Genomic DNA, 19,495 nt, shown 5'->3' with positions numbered 1-19,495 from the left:
TTGTTTAATTCACTGACATATTCCCAGACCCTAGAAAAGTACCTGGCACAGAGTAGGTGCTTTGCAAGTATTTGTAGAACTTACAGATCCTGCTGCTCAGAGACAACTGTTGACGTTTTCATGTGTTTTCCTGTTTCCTTTTTGCATTTATGTGTGTGTATGTATATAATAAATTTTTGCTATTTGTATATCTGTGTATTTAAACTATTTAAGATGAGAGTAGAACCAAATAATTTTATGGCCAGCTTTTTTCACTTCATTTCATGAGAATTTTTTTTTTTTTTTTTTTTTTTGAGACGGAGTTTCGCTCTTGTCGCCCAGGCTGGAGTGCAAATGGCACAATCTCGGCTCACTGCAACCTCCGCCTCCCAGGTTCAAGCAATTCTCCTGCCTCAGCCTCCCAAGTAGCTGGGATTACAGGCACCTGCCACCACGCCCAACGAATTTTTGTATTTTTAGTGGAGACGGGGTTTCACCATGTTGGCCAGGCTGGTCTGGAACTCCTGACCTCAGGTGATCCACCTGCCTCGGCCTCCCGAATTGCTGGAATTACAGGCGTGAGCCACCGCACCCAGCTGAGAATTTTTAAATGTTAACATTCTTCATAATCATTTTTTGTCTTTTCAATCCATTGCCTACAAATTCCATACATACCCACCTCCTGTTATTAGACATTTTGTGTTTTTGTTTTGTTTTATTTTTCTTTTTACTTTTTGTTGTTTTTGTTTTTAACAAGTTGGTTTTCACATCTCTTTCCAGAAGGGCATATACCGCATCTCTAGGAGAGACAGCAGTTGCATTTGACTTTGGGCCGTTGGCAGCAGTCCCAAAGACTCTATTTGGACAAAAAGGCAAAGATGAAGTAGTGGCATACCCACTGTACATCTTATATGAGAATGGAGAGACTTTCCTCACATACATCAGTCTGTTACACAGGTAAGTCGAGGTGGTCACCCACCTGAAATGAAAACTCAGTTTGGGCTCCAGTAGAGATCGTTGAGGCTGGACTTGGGAGCCATGTTTTTGAGTCTGTGGAAATGTTGCAGCCTTCAGGTGCTTGGTTTGCGTATTTTTGAGAAAGAGTTAGTACAGGTCATTTGGCCTTTCATTTCTTCATATTATTTGGGTAAGTTCTATAGAATTCTCGGATAATCACTTATAATAGGCCTGGATTTGTGTTCACAAATTCTAGTTATCCGAACAAGTGCTTATTGTTTATCTTATATGAACAAGACACCACATAGGCGTGGTAATCTGGTATCTTATGTCCCAGTTGTGGGGAGAAAGATACATACACATGAAAAAATACTATCCATACCACAGTATTGGTGCACAGACAGTAAGAATCTAGAGGAAGGAGAGATCATTCTGACTGGGAGGTTAAGGAAATTTTCGTAGAGCAGGAGTGATGTCGTGTGACTTAAAGGTCTCATTCAGGATTAAATGAAGTATCAAGGAAGGGTGAGACCATTTCTGTCAAGGGCAGCATAGAGTCTGAAAATAAGCAAGTGCAAGTGTCATTCAAGCTTAATTTATTAGACATTCTGGACTAGAGCTGAGGATTCATGTAGGGAGCATTAAGTTATAAAGCTAGAGTATCTCTCCCGAGAAAATTTGCTGACATTAAAAATACCTCGTTAAAGAGTGAGTGTGGGTTTTTTTCTGTAGGAATAAGGTAGTAGGAAGCCAGTGATGGTTTCTGAGCAGAAGGACAAAACAATTGGTTAGGGAAGGGACTGGGACAGAGACTTTTAAAGAAGCTTTTGCAAAATTGAGCTTATAATTTCTGAGAGTTTGAACTTGGGTGGTAATAGAACAGAGGGAAAAATGAAACACAGTAGATAACAACAAAGGAAGGATAAATAAGACTTAGTTACTGTTTGGATAAGGGAGTGTGCCATGAACAGAAACAGGTCAGTAAAGGCAGCTAATTGGGGGAGAAGGTTTATTTCTAAATAAATCAGTGTAAGATAGTATTGGACCAATAAAATGGAAATATTCCATGGACAGTTGGAAATACAGGATGATGAGAGACAAGAATTAAAATAGAGGTATGAGAATCATCTGTCATGGTGAGAGAGTCTATACAGGATAAGAGTTTGAGGGAAAACTGCAGAGGCATAAGGCCAAGGGCTGAGCATTAGAGTTTATTCGCTTGTAAATCGACTTAACAGATACTTACTTATTCAGGGCCCACTCTGGCAGAAGATGGAAATACAAGATTGAAGGCAAGGTTCCTGCCTGTGGTTCCTTACCTACCAGAAGGGCATACAACTAAACCAGTAACTATAGTACAGTGTCATGTGCTCGGGGCATCACCAGGTTCTTCAGGAGTGTGATGGAGTAAATGAGTAGGCCTGCTGATCTTGGAAGACTTTAAGGAAATGCTATTACAAAAGCTTGAACTTGAAGGATTCACTAGACAGAATCGGAAGTGGGTACAGGAGAGAGACTAGAGTATGCAAAACCATAAAGATGAGAAAGATGAAAGAGCTCGGTAGGTTACAGAATGGTGAGGATTCACTATTGAGTGCATTCTCCTTGGCAGAAATGTTCTCTGCCTTTCACACATGATCTCAGGAGGATTTTGTGGTAACATTAGTACCTTCCCTTACCCTTTCTCCTCTTACTGCTAAGCCCTCATTTGTCCAAACCATGATCTGCCTAGTAACCTTAGCCCAAAACCCAAAAGTTTTCTTCATCCTTGCATTTCATCAGTCCCAAATTTCTATTGATTTTGTGATTAAAATTTTTCGGAAGTATACACCAAGCTTGTCCAACCCACGGGCTGCGTGCAGCCCAGGACAGCCTTGAATGCAGCCCAACACAAAATGGTAAAGTTTCTTAGAACATTATGAGGTTTGTTTGCGATTTTCTTTTCTTTTCTTTTTTTTTAAAGCTCATCACCTATTGTTAGTGTATTTTCTGTGTGGCCCAAAACAATTCTTCCATTGTGGCCCAGGGAAGCCAAAAGATTGGACACCCCTGGTTATACACCCTTCTCTGCATTCCTCTGTCCCTGCTTCAGAACTGCATCATCTGCCTACTTCACCATCTGCCTACTTCACCATCTGCCTGGGTTATTTTCTTGAGTAGTTTCCCCAAATCCCATTTTGGACCCTTCCATGTCTTCCTCCCTAAGGACTGATTTGTAAAGCTCCATCACTTGATTTAAACCTCTAGTGATATACTGTTACCCGGCAGATAGATTTCGAATATTTAACATAGCACACGAGATTGTGTACTTCATAAGCCAGTCCTGGATGTCTGTCTAGCTATTTTGCCGTTGCCTTCGACGTTGTACTTTGCCTCCCATCGTACTAAATAAGTTTTCTTGTTCTTCCAAAAGATTTTGTACTTCCGAAAAATTTTAATCACAAAATCAATAGAAATAGTTCCTTGTCTTTCGTGTTTCCAGGACTTTGCATAAACTGATCTCTAGCTTGGAATGCTCAATAACCCCCTTCCCAGAAATCATTCTTTCTCTGTTTTTCTTATTTATTTGTGTTAGCTTTCTTCATTATCTTTGTATCTTTTTGTCATTCCTTTGTACACCGTAAATCCTTCTGTTGTTGCACTTATCGCATGGTATAGTAATTCTGGTTAAATGTCTGCCTCATCAACTAAACCATCATTCACTGGGAGTATCATCTAGCACTCAATAATAAGTATTTGTCAAATCAGATTTAATATGGGGATCCAAAGCCTTGAAGAGAAGCTACATTTTAGAAGAAAGGATTTGGTAGTCTTGGAATATAGATGGTAGTTAAAACGAGGCATAGTTCAATAGGCTCTCATTTAAGTGTGTATTTTGAAAAAAAGTCAAAGCATACAACAGAATCCTGGAGAACACCAATATTTAAGAGACAGAAATTAGAAAAGGACATTAGAAAATTGTATTTAAAGAGGTAGGGGCCAGGCGCGGTGGCTCATGCTTGTAATCCCAGCACTTTGGGAGGCCGAGGCGGGCGGATCACGAGGTCAGGAGATCGAGACCACGGTGAAACCCTGTCTCTACTAAAAATACAAAAAATTAGCCAGGCGTGGTGGTGGGCGCCTGTAGTCCCAGCCACTCGGACAGGCTGAGGCAGGAGAATGGCGTGAACCTGGGAGGCGGAGCGTGCAGTGAGCCGAGATCGCGCCACTGCACTCCAGCCTGGGCAACAGAGTGAGACTCCGTCTAAAAAAAAAAAAAAAAAAAAAAGTAGGAAGAGAGAACTACAAGAAAGAATTGTTACAGCTGTTAAGGATATTGAGTAGCAGTAATTGTTAACCAGTGATAACTGCAGCAGAAGGTTAAGTGCATTTTGGATTTAGCAAATCTCACAGGTGACGTTTGCCACAGTAGCTTCAGTGGAGTGGTGAAAGCATAAACCATAGTAAATTTAGGGCAAGGGTTTTCAACCTTTGTACTATTGACATTTTGGTCTGAATTATTGCTTGTTTTAGAGGTGCTATGCTGTGGGGGAATGTTTAGCGGCCTCTATCTATCCTCTAACCACTAGATGCTAATACCTCCCCCCACATTGTGACAACCAGTTGCGACAAGCCAAAATGTCTTCAGACATTGCCATTGTCCACTAGGGGAAAATTATCTCTGGTGGTAGAATCTGAGTGGGAAGGTGAGAAGATGGAGTATTGGGAATATACTACATTTATAATGAGGGTATGATAGCTGGAATGGTTTTATGGGATGAGCGTGCTTATTGTCAACATTTCCTAAATATGTTTTTACTCCTTCTTTAGCCCTGGAAATACTGGAAAGCTGTTGGGTCCATTGCCCATGCATCCTGCGGCTGAAGATAACTATGGTTATGATGCGTGTGCTATACTCTGCTTACCCTGTGTCCCCAATATCTTAGTGATCGCCACTGAATCAGGAATGCTGTATCACTGTGTCGTGCTAGAAGGGGAAGAAGAAGATGACCACACGGTAATTGCAGGCTGCTGTGGGTGTTTGTATCTTCAACACCTGGCATAGTTCCTGACCCAATATGAATGCTTAATATATGAGAAGGGATTTTAACTTATTTATGGAACTTCTGATATTTTGGAAATTAAACAGTTAAAAAAGTAGCTGAAGCACACTTAGCAATCTAAGTGGAAAGAAGTTAGAAGGTTGCCCAACTTACTTGGTCCACCAGTCTGCATGTTACTTTCTGGTCTATACTGCAATCTTCAGGGACAGATACAAAGAGCCTTGGAATCACTGAATTGGCTTTTTTCACAAACATCTTCCTAAAGGAAGAGAGACGTTTTGTCTTCAGAATAACAGTGCACTGTTAGGATAGAGGTGGAATTAAGAATTTGAAAGCGCTGTTTGACCCAGCTTTTTTTTTTTAATTTTTTTTATTATTATTATTTTTTTGAGATGGAGTTTCGCTCTTGGTGCCCAGGCTGGAGTGCAGTGGCATGATCTTGGCTCACTGCAACCTCTGCCTCCTGAGTTCAAGCGATTCTCTTGCCTCAGCCTCCCCAGTAGCTGGGATTACAGGCGCCCACCACCACGCCCGGCTGATTTTTTGTATTTTTAGTAGAGACAGGGTTTCAGTATGTTGGCCAGGCTGGTCTCGAACTCCTGACCTCAGATGATCCACCCGATTCGGCCTCCCAAAGTGCTGGGATTACAGGCATGAACAGCCGCACCCGGCCCTGACCCAGCTTTTTGCCTGTTTTTAATTGTGTACATTTTCAAATTAACATGCAAGATCAAAATTACAACACTTTTTTTTTACAGTCAGAAAAGTCCTGGGATTCCAGGATTGACCTCATTCCTTCTCTGTATGTGTTTGAATGTGTTGAGTTGGAGCTTGCTTTGAAACTGGCATCTGGAGAGGATGACCCTTTTGATTCTGACTTTTCTTGTCCAATCAAACTTCATAGAGGTAAGCTCTTCAATAAATGTAGTGCTTTTTTCCCATGATTTTTATACTAAGACTATCATAGACTGTTCCTATGTAATGTATTTGTTCTGTGGTTCCAGCCTTTAAAAAGTTGACTGGGGCCGGGCGCGGTGGCTCACGCCTGTAATCCCAGCACTCTGGGAGGCCGAGGCGGGCGGATCACGAGGTCAGGAGATCGAGACCATCCTGGCTAACACGGTGAAACCCCGTCTCTACTAAAAAATACAAAAAAATTAGCCGGGCGAGGTGGCGGGCGCCTGTAGTCCCAGCTACGCGGGAGGCTGAGGCAGGAGAATGGCGTGAACCCCGGGGGACGGAGCCTGCAGTGAGCCGAGATCGCGCCACTGTACTCCAGCCTGGGTGAAAGAGCGAGAGTCCTTCTCAAAAAAAAAAAAAAAAAAAGTTGACTGGGTGTTTTTAGCCTTTTAGTCACTATAGTACACTTTTTGTCTAAGGCAGACTGAGCAAATTTCCCAAGTTTTGAAATAGTGGTCTTTGGTCCAGATCACCAGATTCCTAATAGTGAATTTTTCCTGGTCCTATCAAAAGTAGAACTACCATGTTATTCAGTAGTTCCACTACTGGGTATGTCAAAAGGAAAGGAAATAATAGGTTGAAGAGATACCTGCACTCCCATGCCGATTGCAGTGTTATTCACAACAGCTAAGATGCTGAATCAACCTGTGTCCATCAACAGACCAAATGGATTTTGTTGTTGTTGTTGTTGTTGTTGTTGTTGAGATGGTGTCTGGCTCTGTCACCCAGGTTGGAGTCTAGTGGCGCAATCTCGACTCACTGCAACCTCCACCTCCCAGGTTCAAGCGATTATTTTGCCTCAGCCTCCCAAGTAGCTGGATTACAGGTACCCACCACCACGCCTGGCTAATTTTTATATTTTTATTTTATTTATTCATTTATTTTGAGACAGAGTCTCGCTCTGTTGCCCAGGCTGAAGTGCAGTGGCATGATCTCAGCTCACTGCAACCTCTGCCTCCTGAGTTCCAAGCAATTCTTCTGCCTTAGCCGCCCTAGTAGCTGGGACTACAGGCATATGCCACCACGCCCTGCTAATTTTTGTATTTTTAATAGAGACGGGGGTCTCACCATATTGGCCAGGCTGGTATCGAACTCCTGACCTTGTGATGCGCCCACCTCGACCTCACAAAGTCCTGGGATTCCAGGCGTGAGCCACTGCACCTGGCAATTTTTGTATTTTTAGTAGAGGTGGGATTTCACCATGTTGGCCAGGCTGGTCTCAAACTCCTGGCCTCAAGCAGTCCATCTGCCTCAGCCTTCCGAAAGTGCTGGGATAACAGATGTGAGCCACCGTGTGCCCGGCCCCAAATGGATTTTTAAAATGTGGTATTATATACACAGTGGAATACCATTTGGCTTTTGTGCGTGTGTGTGTGATATGATCTCACTGTGTAATCTAGGCTGGAGTGCAGTGGCATGATCTTGGCTAACTGCTTCTCACATGCTCAAGCAATCCTCTCACCTCAGCCTCTGGAGTAGCTGGGACTACAGGTGTGCACCACCACGCCTAATTTTTTTATTTTTGGTAGATACGGGATTTTGCCATGTCGTCCAAGCTCAAACTCCTGAGCTCAAGTGATCCTTCCGCCTCAGCCTCTCAAAGTGCTGGTCCACAGGTGTGAACCACCATGCCTAGCCCTATTTGGCTTTAAAAAAGAATGAAACCGTGTCATTCACTGCAACAGGAGGATTTCAATCTTGTAGCAGTTTGACCTACTCTCCTTACAGTTCTTGTTAGCCAGTTTGCCTAGTTTTGGTAATAACGGCCTCAACTCTATGCTAAAGTATAGCCAAAACATTTAAGGGGGCGAATTCCTTACATAACACATCAGCAAAGAGTGTACATTGGGTTTGTCTAATTAAGGTATTTTGAGATCTATATTGTCTAAGAATTTTATAGATGAGGAAACAGACCAAATGAAGTAAAGTGACATAAACTAATTGGTTTCCTCATATAGATACACATATCTTTGGGAAATCTCAAGTGTAGACGTGGACGTTTTGTTCTTGGGTTTGTTTTTTGTTTTTTGGTTTTTTGAGATGGAGTTTTGCTCCTGTTGCCCAAGCTGGAGTGCAATGGCAAGATCTCGGCTCACTTCAACCTCCGCCCCCTGGGTTCAAGTGATTCCCCTGCCTCAGCCTCCCAAATAGCTGGGATTACAGTCATGCGCCACCAGGCCTGGCTAATTTTTGTATTTTTAGTACAGATGGGGTTTCACCATTGTTGGTCAGGCTGGTCTCAAACTCCTTATCTGTCCACCTTGGCCTCCTACAGTGCTGGGATTTTAGGCATAAGCCATCATGCCCAGCCTTTTCTTGGTTCTTCTAGTGAGAGTAACATTTTCATATGTGAAACTAAGAAATTTTTGACTCGTTCCTAATTGTGCTGAACAAGGCATATTATAATCACTGAGGCACACCAGATTCCTTAGTGACAAAGTGAAATGGCTACAGTATAACATAGGGTGGTGTCTAACAAATTTCCTGTTAAGTAAATGTTGGCTCTTTTTAGTAATCAATTTGTTTTACACCCCAGTATTAAGACTTTTCTGTTGATTTTAGCACTACAGGTTTTGAAAAGCCATTTTAACAATGTGAGATTTAATGAGATGATTTTAGCCTTAAGTCTTAAAATGTAGGCAAATGAAAAGTTTCAATATTTTGATTATGCAAACAGATAGATGATTCCCATAGATGAGCGTTTTTTAAACTTTTTATAGCAGAATGCTGTTTTCTAAGATGTTTTATGGAACCTCAATATAAGACAGAAAAATAATATATCAGGTTTAGAACATTAATTTATGGTAAAGTCACTAACCACAAAGTGAGACTGTTAGATTAAAGGAAAATTTAATTTAGGGGGTTTATGGGTTATTGTTGCCATTTTATCAGCTTTAATATATACCTTATTTCTGTATTTTAGTTTTAGTTTAATAACATTATTATTTTGTTTGTTTTTTGAGATGGAGTTTTGCTCTTGTTGCCCAGGCTGGAGTGCAGTGGTGCAATCTCGGCTCACCGCAACCTCCACCTCCCGGGTTCAAGCGATTCTCCTGCCTCAGCCTCCCGAGTAGCTGGGATTGCAGGCGTGTGCCACTACGCCTGGCTAATTTTGTATTTTTAGTAGACACAGGGTTTCTCCATGTTGGTCAGGCTGGTCTTAAACTCCTGACCTGAGGCAATCCACCCACCTCGGCCTCCCAAAGGGCTGGGATTACAGGCATGAGCCACCACACCTGGCCAATAACATTATTAATAAAAATATTGAGTTACCGAGATAAATATTTAAACATAATAATAGGTATTCAATAGCTTATCTTTTAGTCTCAGGATTGTCTTACTGATACTAGGGCTCAAAGGAGGTACAGAAATTTTTGTTTCAAAAGCAGTTAATTAAAATTGTATAACAACTACTCATACTTCTTAGTTATAAATGATTGTCAAACAAAAAGAGCATCCAAAACTGAAAATAACCTTTAAAACTATGTGTAAGTCAACATTTTGAAGACATACGAAACTTCAGTTCTCATTTCACACCTTACTACACTGATAGAACTGTTCCGTGAGCCGTTGTGTTAAAGTCTTTTGTGATACCTATGCTGTAGGAATGCATTTGCTTCAACAATTTTATTTAAGTTGATGTATGCAAGCATAAGCGTAGGTTTTCTATAGAGCTATTTTAACCACCATTTTCTTTTGAAGAACTAAATAAATGCACAGAGAAAAGCATAAATGAGCTACTTGCCGGCAAGTATTTATGTTTTGGTGAACCTCATTGTGCACATATTTAGAAAATAACATTTAGATTGTGTTTTTGATCTTTTCTTTTTTTTGAGATGGAGTTTCACTCTGTCGCCCACGCTGGAGTGCAGTGGCACAATCTCAGCTCACTGCAACCTCCGCCTCCCGGGTTCAAGCGATTCTCCTGCCTCAGCTTCCCAAGTAGCTGGGATCACAGGTGCATGCCACCACGCCCGGCTAATTTTTGTATTTTTAGTAGAGACAGGTTTTCACCATGTTGATCAGGCTGGTCTCAAACTCCTGACCTTGTGATCCACCCATCTTGGCCTCCCAAAGTGCTGGGATTACAGACCTGAGCCACCACACCCAGCCATTTTTTATACTTTTTAAAACATAGGCATACCTCCTCATTTTATTGTGGTTCACAGATAGTGGTTTTTTTGTTTTTTTGTTTTTTTGTTTTTTTTTTACAAATGAAAGATTTGGCAACCCTGCATCAAGCAAGTCTATCAGCACCATTTTTCAAACAGCATGTGCTCACTGTGTCTCTGTGTCAGCATTTTTTAGCAATAAAAAATGGTTGAGGTATGTACATATTTTTTGACGTGATGCTATTGAATACCTACTAGTATAAACATAACTTTCTGCATAGTGTAAACATAACTTTCTTACGTACTAGGAGACCAAAAGATTTGTGTGACTCACTTTATTTCTGTATTCGCTTTATTGCAGTGGTCTGGAACCAAACCCACAGTATCTCTGAGGTATATCTGTACTTAAAATATATTTGAAATTTGAATTCAAATTTTAAAATTGCAAAACCTCTAACAATATGAAAGTCTTTTATAAAACCTTCCATCAACAAATGCGTTTGTAGGCTACTGTGGGGTAGCCAACAAATTTGAGGTAAATTTTTTTAGTTATCCAGTGGCTACCTTTGTATCATTAATCATTCCATTTGCAGATCCCAAGTGTCCTTCAAGATATCACTGTACTCATGAAGCTGGTGTACATAGTGTTGGGCTAACTTGGATTCATAAACTTCACAAATTTCTTGGATCAGGTGAGTTTACTAACTCTCTGCACTTTTAATAGATTTCAGAGGAAAAATAGATTTAATAGATTTCAGAAAAGTAGTTTGGAATAGAAAAATGATAGAGAAAATCAGCAAAACCGAAACGTTCTTTGAAAAGATCAACCACATTTGACAAGCCTTTAGCTAGACTAACTATAATACAAGAATAAAAGCAGGGATATTACTATTGACCTTACAGAAATAAAAGATTATAGGGAATATTATGAACCAAATGTATGTCATTTACATAATCTAGATGGAATGGGCAAATTCCAAGAAAAAAAAAAACTACCAAAACTGACTCAATCAGGGTCTGGGAGAATTTGCTTTAAAAAAAAAAAAAAAAAAGCCAGGTGTGGTGGCTCACGCCTGTAATCCCAGCACTTTGGGAGGCCGAGGCGGGCAGAGCAGGAGGTCGGGAGATCAAGACCATCCTGGCTAACACCGTGAAACCCCGTCTCTACTAAAAATACAAAAATAAATTAGCCGGACATGGTGGCGGGCACCTGTAGTCCCAGCTACTCGGGAGACTGAGGCAGGAGAATGGTGTGAACCTGGGAGGCGGAGCTTGCAGTGAGCTGAGATCACGCCACTGCACTCCAGCCTGGGCAGCAGAACAAGACTCTGTCTCAAAAAAAAAAAAAAAAATGCTGGGCGTGGTGGCTCATGCCTGTAATCCCAGCACTTTGGGAGGCCAAGGCGGGCAGATCATGAGGTCAAGAGATTGAGACCATCCTGGCCAACCAACATGGTGAAACCCCATCTCTACTTAAAATACAAAAATTAGCTGGGCGTGGTGGCACACACCTGTAGTCCCAGCTACTCAGAAGGCTGAGGTAGGAGAGTCGCTGGAACCCGGGATGGAGGTTGCAGTGAGCCGAGATCATGCCACTGCACTCTAGCCCAGGCGACAGAGCGAGACTCCGTCTCCAAAAAAAACAATTAGGCCAGGCACGGTGGCTCACGCCTGTAATCCCAGGACTTTGGGAGGCCAAGGCGTGCGGATCACCCGAGGTCAGGGGAGTTTGAGAACAGTCTAGCCAACATGGTGAAACCCCATCTGTACTAAAAATACAAAAATTAGCCAGGCGTGGTGGTGTGCGCCTATAATCCCTGCTACTCCAGAGGCTGAGGCAGGAGAATCGCTTGAACCCAGGAGGCGGAGGTTGCAGTGAGCCGATATCGTGCCACGGCACTCCAGCCTAGGAGACAGAGCAAGACTCCGTCTCAAAACAAACAAAAACTGACACAAAGAGATTGATTAGTAATCAAAACTATCCAAAAAGAAAAGCTAAGGACCACATGGATTCACATTTAAAGAATTAATACCGGTCAGGTGCAGTGGCTTACACCTATAATCCCAGCACTTTGGAGGCCGAGGCAGGCAAGATCACTTGAGGTTAGGAGTTCAAGACCAACCTGGTCAAAATGGTGAAACCCTGTCTCTACTAAAAAAAAAAAAAAAATAGAAAAATTAGCCAGGCATAGTGGCGGATGCCTGTAATCCCAGCTACTCCGGGAGGCTGAGACAGGAGAATCGCTTGAACCTGGGAGGTGGAGACTGCTGTATTGAGCCGAGATCACACCACTGCACTCCAGTCTGGGTGACAGAGCAAGGCTCCGTCTCAAAAATGAAAATAAAAAATAAATTTAAAAAAAAGAATTGAGCGGGGAGGGAGAGCATTAAGAGATATACCTAATGCTAAATGACGAGTTAATGGGTGCAGCACACCAGCCTGGCACATGGATACATACATAACAAACCTGCACATTGTGCACATGTACCCTAAAACTTAAAGTATAATAATAAAAAAAAAAAAAGTTATGCTAAGTAGAAGAAGCCAGTCACAAAAGACCACCAAATATTGTGTGATCCAATTGATATGTGGTGTCCAGAGTGGGCTAATCTATGGAAACAAAATAGATTGCTGGTTCTTTTCAGGGTCATGAAAATATCCTGCAATTAGCCGGGCGCGGTGGCTCAAGCCTGTAATCCCAGCACTTTGGGAGGCTGAGGCGGGCGGATCACGAGGTCAGGAGATCGAGACCATCCTGGCTAACACGGTGAAACCCCATCTCTACTAAAAACACAAAAAATTAGCCGGGCGTGTTGGTGGGCACCTGTATTCCCAGCTACTCGGGAGGCTGAGGCAGGAGAATGGCGTGAACCCAGGAGGTGGAGGTTGCGGTGAGCCGAGATCGCGCCACTGCACTCCAGCCTGGGGGACAGAGAAAGACTCCGTCTCAAAAAAAAAAAAAAAAAAAAAAAAGAAAATATCCTGCAATTGATGATGGTGATAGTTACGCACTCTGTGAATATACTGAGACCATGAATCGTACACGTTCAATGGGTAAACTGTATGGTACGAGAAGTACGTGTCAGTAAAATTAAAAAAAAAAAAAAATACCAATTATTCACACAGTGAGAGGAGTTAAAAAAAAAAAAAAAAGAAAATCTAGCAGCCTTTCATGTTAAAAATACTCAACAAACTATTAATAGAAAGGAACTTCCTCAAACTAATGAGGAAATTTTTCATCTATGAAAAACTTGCAACCAACACAATGCTTAATGGTAAAAAGACTGAATCCTTTCTGTACTGGCTTTCTACTGCTACTGTTGCAAATCATCACAAACTTAGTGGCTTAAAACATTGCAAATTTGTTATCTGACAGTTTTGTAGGTTAGAAGTCCTACATGGTTCTCCCTGGGCTTAAGTTGGCAGAGCACTTTTCCTTTCTGAAAGCTTTCTCAAACTCGTGGGCTCAAATGATCCACCCGCCTCAGCCTCCCAAAGTGCTAGGATTACAGGTGTGATCCACCGTGCCTGGCCATCAAAATTTAAATCTTTTTTCCTTCAAGAATACTATTACAAAAGGGAAAACAGCCCACAAAATGAGAGAAAATATTTGTGTGATAATGGACTTGTATGGAGAACAATATAAAGAACCCTTAGCATTTGATACAGTTGGGCAAATAGCATATATATAAAAAGATGTACATCATCATCAGTCATTATGGAAATAAGATACCACAAAACCACAGTGAGGTATCACGTCATATCCACTAGTATAGCTAAAATGAAAAAGATGGACATTAACAAGTGTTGAGGATGTGGAAAAAAATGGGGACTTTTATACAGTGCTTATAGAAATGTAAAATGGTACAGTCTTTGGAAAACAATCTGGCAGTTCCTCAAATGATTATTCATAGAGTTTCCACGTACCTGATAGTCCAGTCCTGAGTATATTTCCAAGAGAAATGAAGACCTGTATCCACACAAATACTGGTACATGAGTGTTCATAGCAGCATTATTCAGCATAGCCCAAAAGCCACATACCCAAGTGTCCATAAGCTGATGAATGGATAGATAAAATGTGGTGTGTCTATACAACAGAATATTATTCAACAATAAAACGGAATGAAGTACTGATACATGCTCCAATATGAATGAACTGTGAACAGATGCTAAGTGAAAGAAGCCAGTCACAAACAACTGTATGGCTGTTTATATGAGATGTCCAGAATAGACAAATCTACAGAGACAGAAAGTAGATTAGTTGCCTAGGTCTGGGAAGTTTGGTAGAAACTGAGGAGTGATTGCTAATGGTTATGTGGGTTTCTTTTGGGGAAATGAAAATATTCCAAATTGTTAATGATAGGTATACAATTTTTTTTTTTTTTTTTGAAATGGAGTTTCGCTCTTGTTGCCCAGGTTGGGGTGCAATGGCAAGATCTCAGCTCACCGCAACCTCCGCCTCCTAGGTTCAAGCAATTCTCCTGCCTCAGCCTCCCAAGTAGCTGGGATTACAGGTGTCCACCACCACGTCCAGCTAATTTTTGTGTTTTTAGTAGAGACAGCGTCTCACTATGTTGGCCAGGCTGGTCTTGAACTCCTGACCTTGGGTGATCCACCTGCCTTGGCCTCCCAAAGTGCTGGGGATTACAGGCATGAGCCACCGCACCCAGCCAGGTATACAATTCTTACACTAAAAACTTACTGAATTGTAGTTTAATGGGTATACTTTAAATGGATGACTTGTATGGCACTGTGAATTACGTTTCAAAAAGCTGTTACAGGCCAGGCGCGGTGGCTCACACCTGTAATCCCAGCACTTTGGGAGGCGGAGGCAGGTAGATCACCTGAGTTCAGGAGTTCAAGACCAGTCTGGCCAACATCGTGAAACCCTGTCTACTACTGAAACCTGGGCGTGGTGGCGTCCACCTGTAGTCCCAGCTACTGAGGAGGCTGAGGCAGGAGAATCACTTAAACCCAGAAGCTGGAGGTTGCACTGAGCAGAGATTGGGCCACTGCACTCCAGCCTGGGCAACAGAGGGAGACTCCATCCAAAAAAAAAAAAAAGCTGTTACAAATTGAATATCCCTACTCTGAAAATTTGAAATCCAAAACTTTTCTTTTTTCCATCCTTGAACCTGAGTGAGCTACCAGAGTTTTTGAGTGCTGTCATGACACTCAACAGAAATGCTCATTGGAGCATTTAGGATTTTAGATTTTCAGATAAGAGATGTTCAACTACTGAGTATAATGCACATATTCCAAAATCCAAAAAAAAAAAAAAAAATACGAAATCCAAAACACTTCTGATCCCAAGCATTTTGGATAAAGGATACTCAACCTGTATGAAAATAAAATCAGTGTAGGTAAGCAACACCCTAGGAGAGAATGATTTCACTGTTCTTAGTGAAACATTTTTGCATTTAGAGACATTACCAAGGAAAATCCTACTTTTCTTCTTGGGGCGGAAATCTAGACCCCCCCTGGGAAAGCATATGCCTATGTCAGAAAAGCATAGTACTTGAGAAGCAGCGTTTTCAGACAAGAACCTCATTGCATTTAACCCAATATCATTAGCATTTTAATTTGGAGACTTGTCTAAGCATCATTTCATTTATATAATGTCTTCCATGGTAGATGAAGAAGATAAGGATAGTTTACAGGAACTCTCTACAGAACAGAAATGCTTTGTTGAACACATCCTTTGTACGAAGCCATTGCCCTGCAGGTAAGGACTCTCCCTCCCTTGTATATCAGAAAACAATTATTCGTTTCAGCAGTTCAGATACGTTTGTATCCATTACACGCACATCCACAGTATTCACTGCTGAGTCATTTGAAAGTTGCAGACATGATACTTCTCCCCTCAGAGTGTCCTGCTCATCAGAAGCTTTCTCGTGCTCCAGGGCCACTCCACATACTGTTTCCTGACTGGAAGGTCCTTCCCCAGCCCCAGCCCCAGCCCCAGCCCCACCTTGCTGTCTTCTCTTGGCTAACTCCTACCCTTCTTATCTTAATGCCACTTCTTCACAGAGAACACCCTTGACTCCCCAGTCTAACTTAGGGCTCTCCTATTCTCTTCTCCCTTGTAGCACATATTATACTACTTATATTTGCATTTTTTTAATGTCTGTCACCACTACTGAAATGTATGTGTTTCTTGAGAGCAGAGACTGTGTCTGTCCTTCACTGCATTGCTGTGTTTATTTGATGTGGTTGCCCATGTCTCCTCTTTGAAACACACTCTCCTTGGCATCCTTGATGTCTGACCCTCCAGGTTCTCCTTCAGTCCCTCCAGCAGCCCTTTTCTCAAGTTTCCTTCTTGGGCTGGTTCCTCTGCCTCTACTCACTGCTTATAAGTGATGCTCACAACTCTCTCCTTGGGTCTTCTCTACTCTTTCTCGGTCCTTTCCTGAGTAACTTCTGCCATAATCATGGCTTCAGTGCTGACAGTTCCCACATCCATATTGCCCTAGCCCAGACCACTCTGAACTCCAGATTCACATATCCAGCTGCCTATTGGGCTCCTCCACTTGGATATCCTATAGGAACATAAAACTCCAGATGTCCCCTTAACTCATCTTCTGTCTTCCCAAATCTGCTCTCTCTCCTATGTCCCATTTTTCTGAAGGGTGCCATATCAGCCCAGTTATCCCCAATAGAAACCTGGAAGGTATTCTAGATACCTCGCTTTATTCTGTTCGTCAATTACTGGATATCTCCTAAGCACTCTGTTAGACATGGAGTATACACAGACATGAGACAAATAGCATACACTAAGAAATAGACATAGTCTAGGTTTGGCAATACAGAGGACCACAGGGAAAATGCTTGGTGGGGCATGAGAAGGATAGCAAACTGTACCAGGGTGAAAAATGAACAGTGAGACCAGGCACTGTGGCATTTTGGGAGACCGAGGCGGGTGGATCACAAGGTCAGGAGTTCAAGACCAGCCTGGCCAAGATGGTGAAACCCCATCTCTACCAGCAACTACAAAAATTAGCCAGGCACGGTGGCAGGCACCTGCAATCCCAGCTACTCGGGAGGCTGAGGCAGGAGAATTGCTTGAACCCAGGCAGCAGAGGTTGCAATGTGCTGAGATCACACCACTGCATTCCAGTCTGGGCAACAGAGTAAGACTCCATCTCAAAAAAAAAAAAAAAAAAAGTGAACAAGGAAAATACATAATAAAATCCCATGTAGGCTGGGCATGGTGGCTTATACCTATAATCCCAGCACTTTGTTAGGGTGAGGCAGGAGGATCACTTGAGGCCAGGAGTTTGAGACCAGCCTGGGCAACATAGCGAGACCCTTTACAAAAAAAAATTTAAAAATTAGCTAGTTGAGGCCAGGCGCCATGGCTCATGCCTATAATCCCAGCACTTTGGGAGGCCGAGGCAGGCATATCACTAGGTCAGGAGTTCAAGACCAGACTAGCCAACATGGTGAAACCCCGTCTCTACTGAAAATACAAAAAAAAAAATCAGCTGGATGTAGTGGCGGGCACCTGTAATTCCAGCTACTCAGGAGGCTGAGGCAGGAGAATCGTTTGACCCTGGGAGGTGGAGGTTGCAGTGAGCCAAGATCACGCCACTGCACTCCAGCCTGGGGCAACAGAGTGTGACTCCGTCCCAAACAAACAAAAAAAAATTAGCCAGTGTGGTAGCATGTACCTGTGGTCCCAGCCACTCGGGAGGCTGAGAAGGAAGGATTGTCTGAGCCCACGGGAGGCTGAGACGGAAGGATTGTCTGAGCCCACAGGAGGCTGAGATGGAAGGATTGTCTGAGCCCACGAGGTCAAGGCTGCAGTGAGTCATCATCGCTCCACTGCACTCCAGCCTGGGCAACAGAGTGAGACCCTATTTCAAAAAACCCCAAAATCCCATTTATGTCAATTTCAGAAACAGGTAAAATTAAAGTGTTGTCTAGGAATGAATACATAGATAGGAAAACTGTAAAGCAAAGCAAGGACATGATATTATGAATGTCAGAGTAGTGGCTACTTCTCTGGGGAGTGAAAGGCTATGACCAGGGAGGGTCACATGGGAACCCTGAGGCCCCCTGCAGTGTCCTGATTCTTGACCTGGATACTGGTTACATAGTGTATAGCCCAGTAGTGTGTAGATTTCACACTGATAATAAAAAGTTTACAACCTTCCAGATACCGTCTCCATGTCTCCTCCAAAAAAGTAAATGGGAGCTATGGAAGGGGAACTAGTGTTTTCAACTGCTGTTTAAAGACTGCTGGTTCTAAAGGGATGGAGAGAAAGAATAGGTTAAGGAGAACTGGACATTATATTGAAATGGGAATATTTTAAATGGAAGAGACATGAGTTTGCAAGCTGAGGGGAAGTAGATAATAGCGAGATTTTGAAACAACACAGTTGATGGTACAATTTTCAGAAGGTGTGAGAGGAGGCGGCATCCGCATTCGGGGCAGATGTGTGTTGTAGGCATGCAGGTGGGATGGGCATGGGAGCCGTTAGGAGAGCATGTTGGCAGAATGACAGTTCCCATCTGAGGTCTCAGTTTCCAGTGTGCACTCAAGTGGGAAGGAAGACTGAGAGAGATGCACGCTGTGCATGCCAGGTGATTTCCTGTGACATTGACATTGGGCCTCATTGAGAGAGACTTGGCAGTTCTGTTCATTCAACAGTTTCTAAGCACTTAATTTGTTAGACACTGGGCTAGGCACACAAAGATAGCTGGGGCTTATGTGCAAGTTGGAGAGACAGATCTTCAGTGTAACGTATAACTTTTGAGATTACAGTCAGCACCACTCTACAGTTAGGGATTTCTGAGTGACTTAGTCACATGGGCTCTAGACTTTAGTGTGGAGCTGTATTAAAGGTTTCCAAGCCACACTTTTGAGGTTATGGTACTGATAGGATGTCCCAGGCAACTGTCAGCCCAGGCCTGAGAAGGCCGTGGACCTGTCATGTCTTTACTCTTGGTTGCATTGCATTTGCTGCTTTGTAATTTAACTATGTGTTTTTCTAGGCAGCCAGCTCCAATTCGAGGATTTTGGATTGTACCTGACATTCTGGGACCCACGATGATCTGCATCACCAGTACCTATGAATGCCTCATAAGGCCGTTATTGTACGTCCCATTTTATATTCTCCACACAGCTCTCGTTAATTCTGCAATATCTAAGTTGGGAAAATGCACTCAGTAACCAACTTGAAGCTATACGTGTGTGGTTTATGCTTTGGCTTCTGACTTGAGGGTTGGAAGGATGGATATTTCTGTTCCTGCCATCATCTCTGTAGGGTTCCATTGTAGGTATGGTTTCTGGCATCCCCTGCGCCTAGCTGAGAGTCAGGAGCTTTTCTTCAGAGTGTGGGGAAAAAATACTAAAATTGAAGGCCGGGCGCGGTGGCTCACGCTTGTTATCCCAGCACTTTGGGAGGCCGAGGCAGGCGGATCACGAGGTCAGGAGATC

The 19,495-nt window shown here is 42.6% G+C and overlaps 1 protein-coding gene across 2 annotated transcripts in view; it reads left to right on the top strand.

The window, feature by feature from the left end:
- Window positions 1-19,495, top strand: part of NUP88 (nucleoporin 88) — a 42,093-nt gene that overhangs the window by 10,683 nt on the left and 11,915 nt on the right. For both annotated transcript variants that reach the window (XM_058431714.1, XM_032138386.2), the window contains exons 5-10: window positions 760-936; window positions 4,747-4,933; window positions 5,738-5,885; window positions 10,645-10,743; window positions 15,688-15,778; window positions 19,051-19,152. In XM_058431714.1, the coding sequence (XP_058287697.1) occupies window positions 760-936; window positions 4,747-4,933; window positions 5,738-5,885; window positions 10,645-10,743; window positions 15,688-15,778; window positions 19,051-19,152 (804 nt within the window). The remainder of the gene's footprint in view (window positions 1-759; window positions 937-4,746; window positions 4,934-5,737; window positions 5,886-10,644; window positions 10,744-15,687; window positions 15,779-19,050; window positions 19,153-19,495) is intronic.

This window comes from Hylobates moloch, unplaced genomic scaffold (genome assembly GCF_009828535.3).
Source record: "Hylobates moloch isolate HMO894 unplaced genomic scaffold, HMol_V3 SCAFFOLD_19, whole genome shotgun sequence".
Taxonomy (NCBI): Eukaryota; Metazoa; Chordata; class Mammalia; order Primates; family Hylobatidae; genus Hylobates; species Hylobates moloch.
Note: the sequence above shows the minus strand (reverse complement) of the source record. Positions and strands in the feature narration are given on the sequence as shown.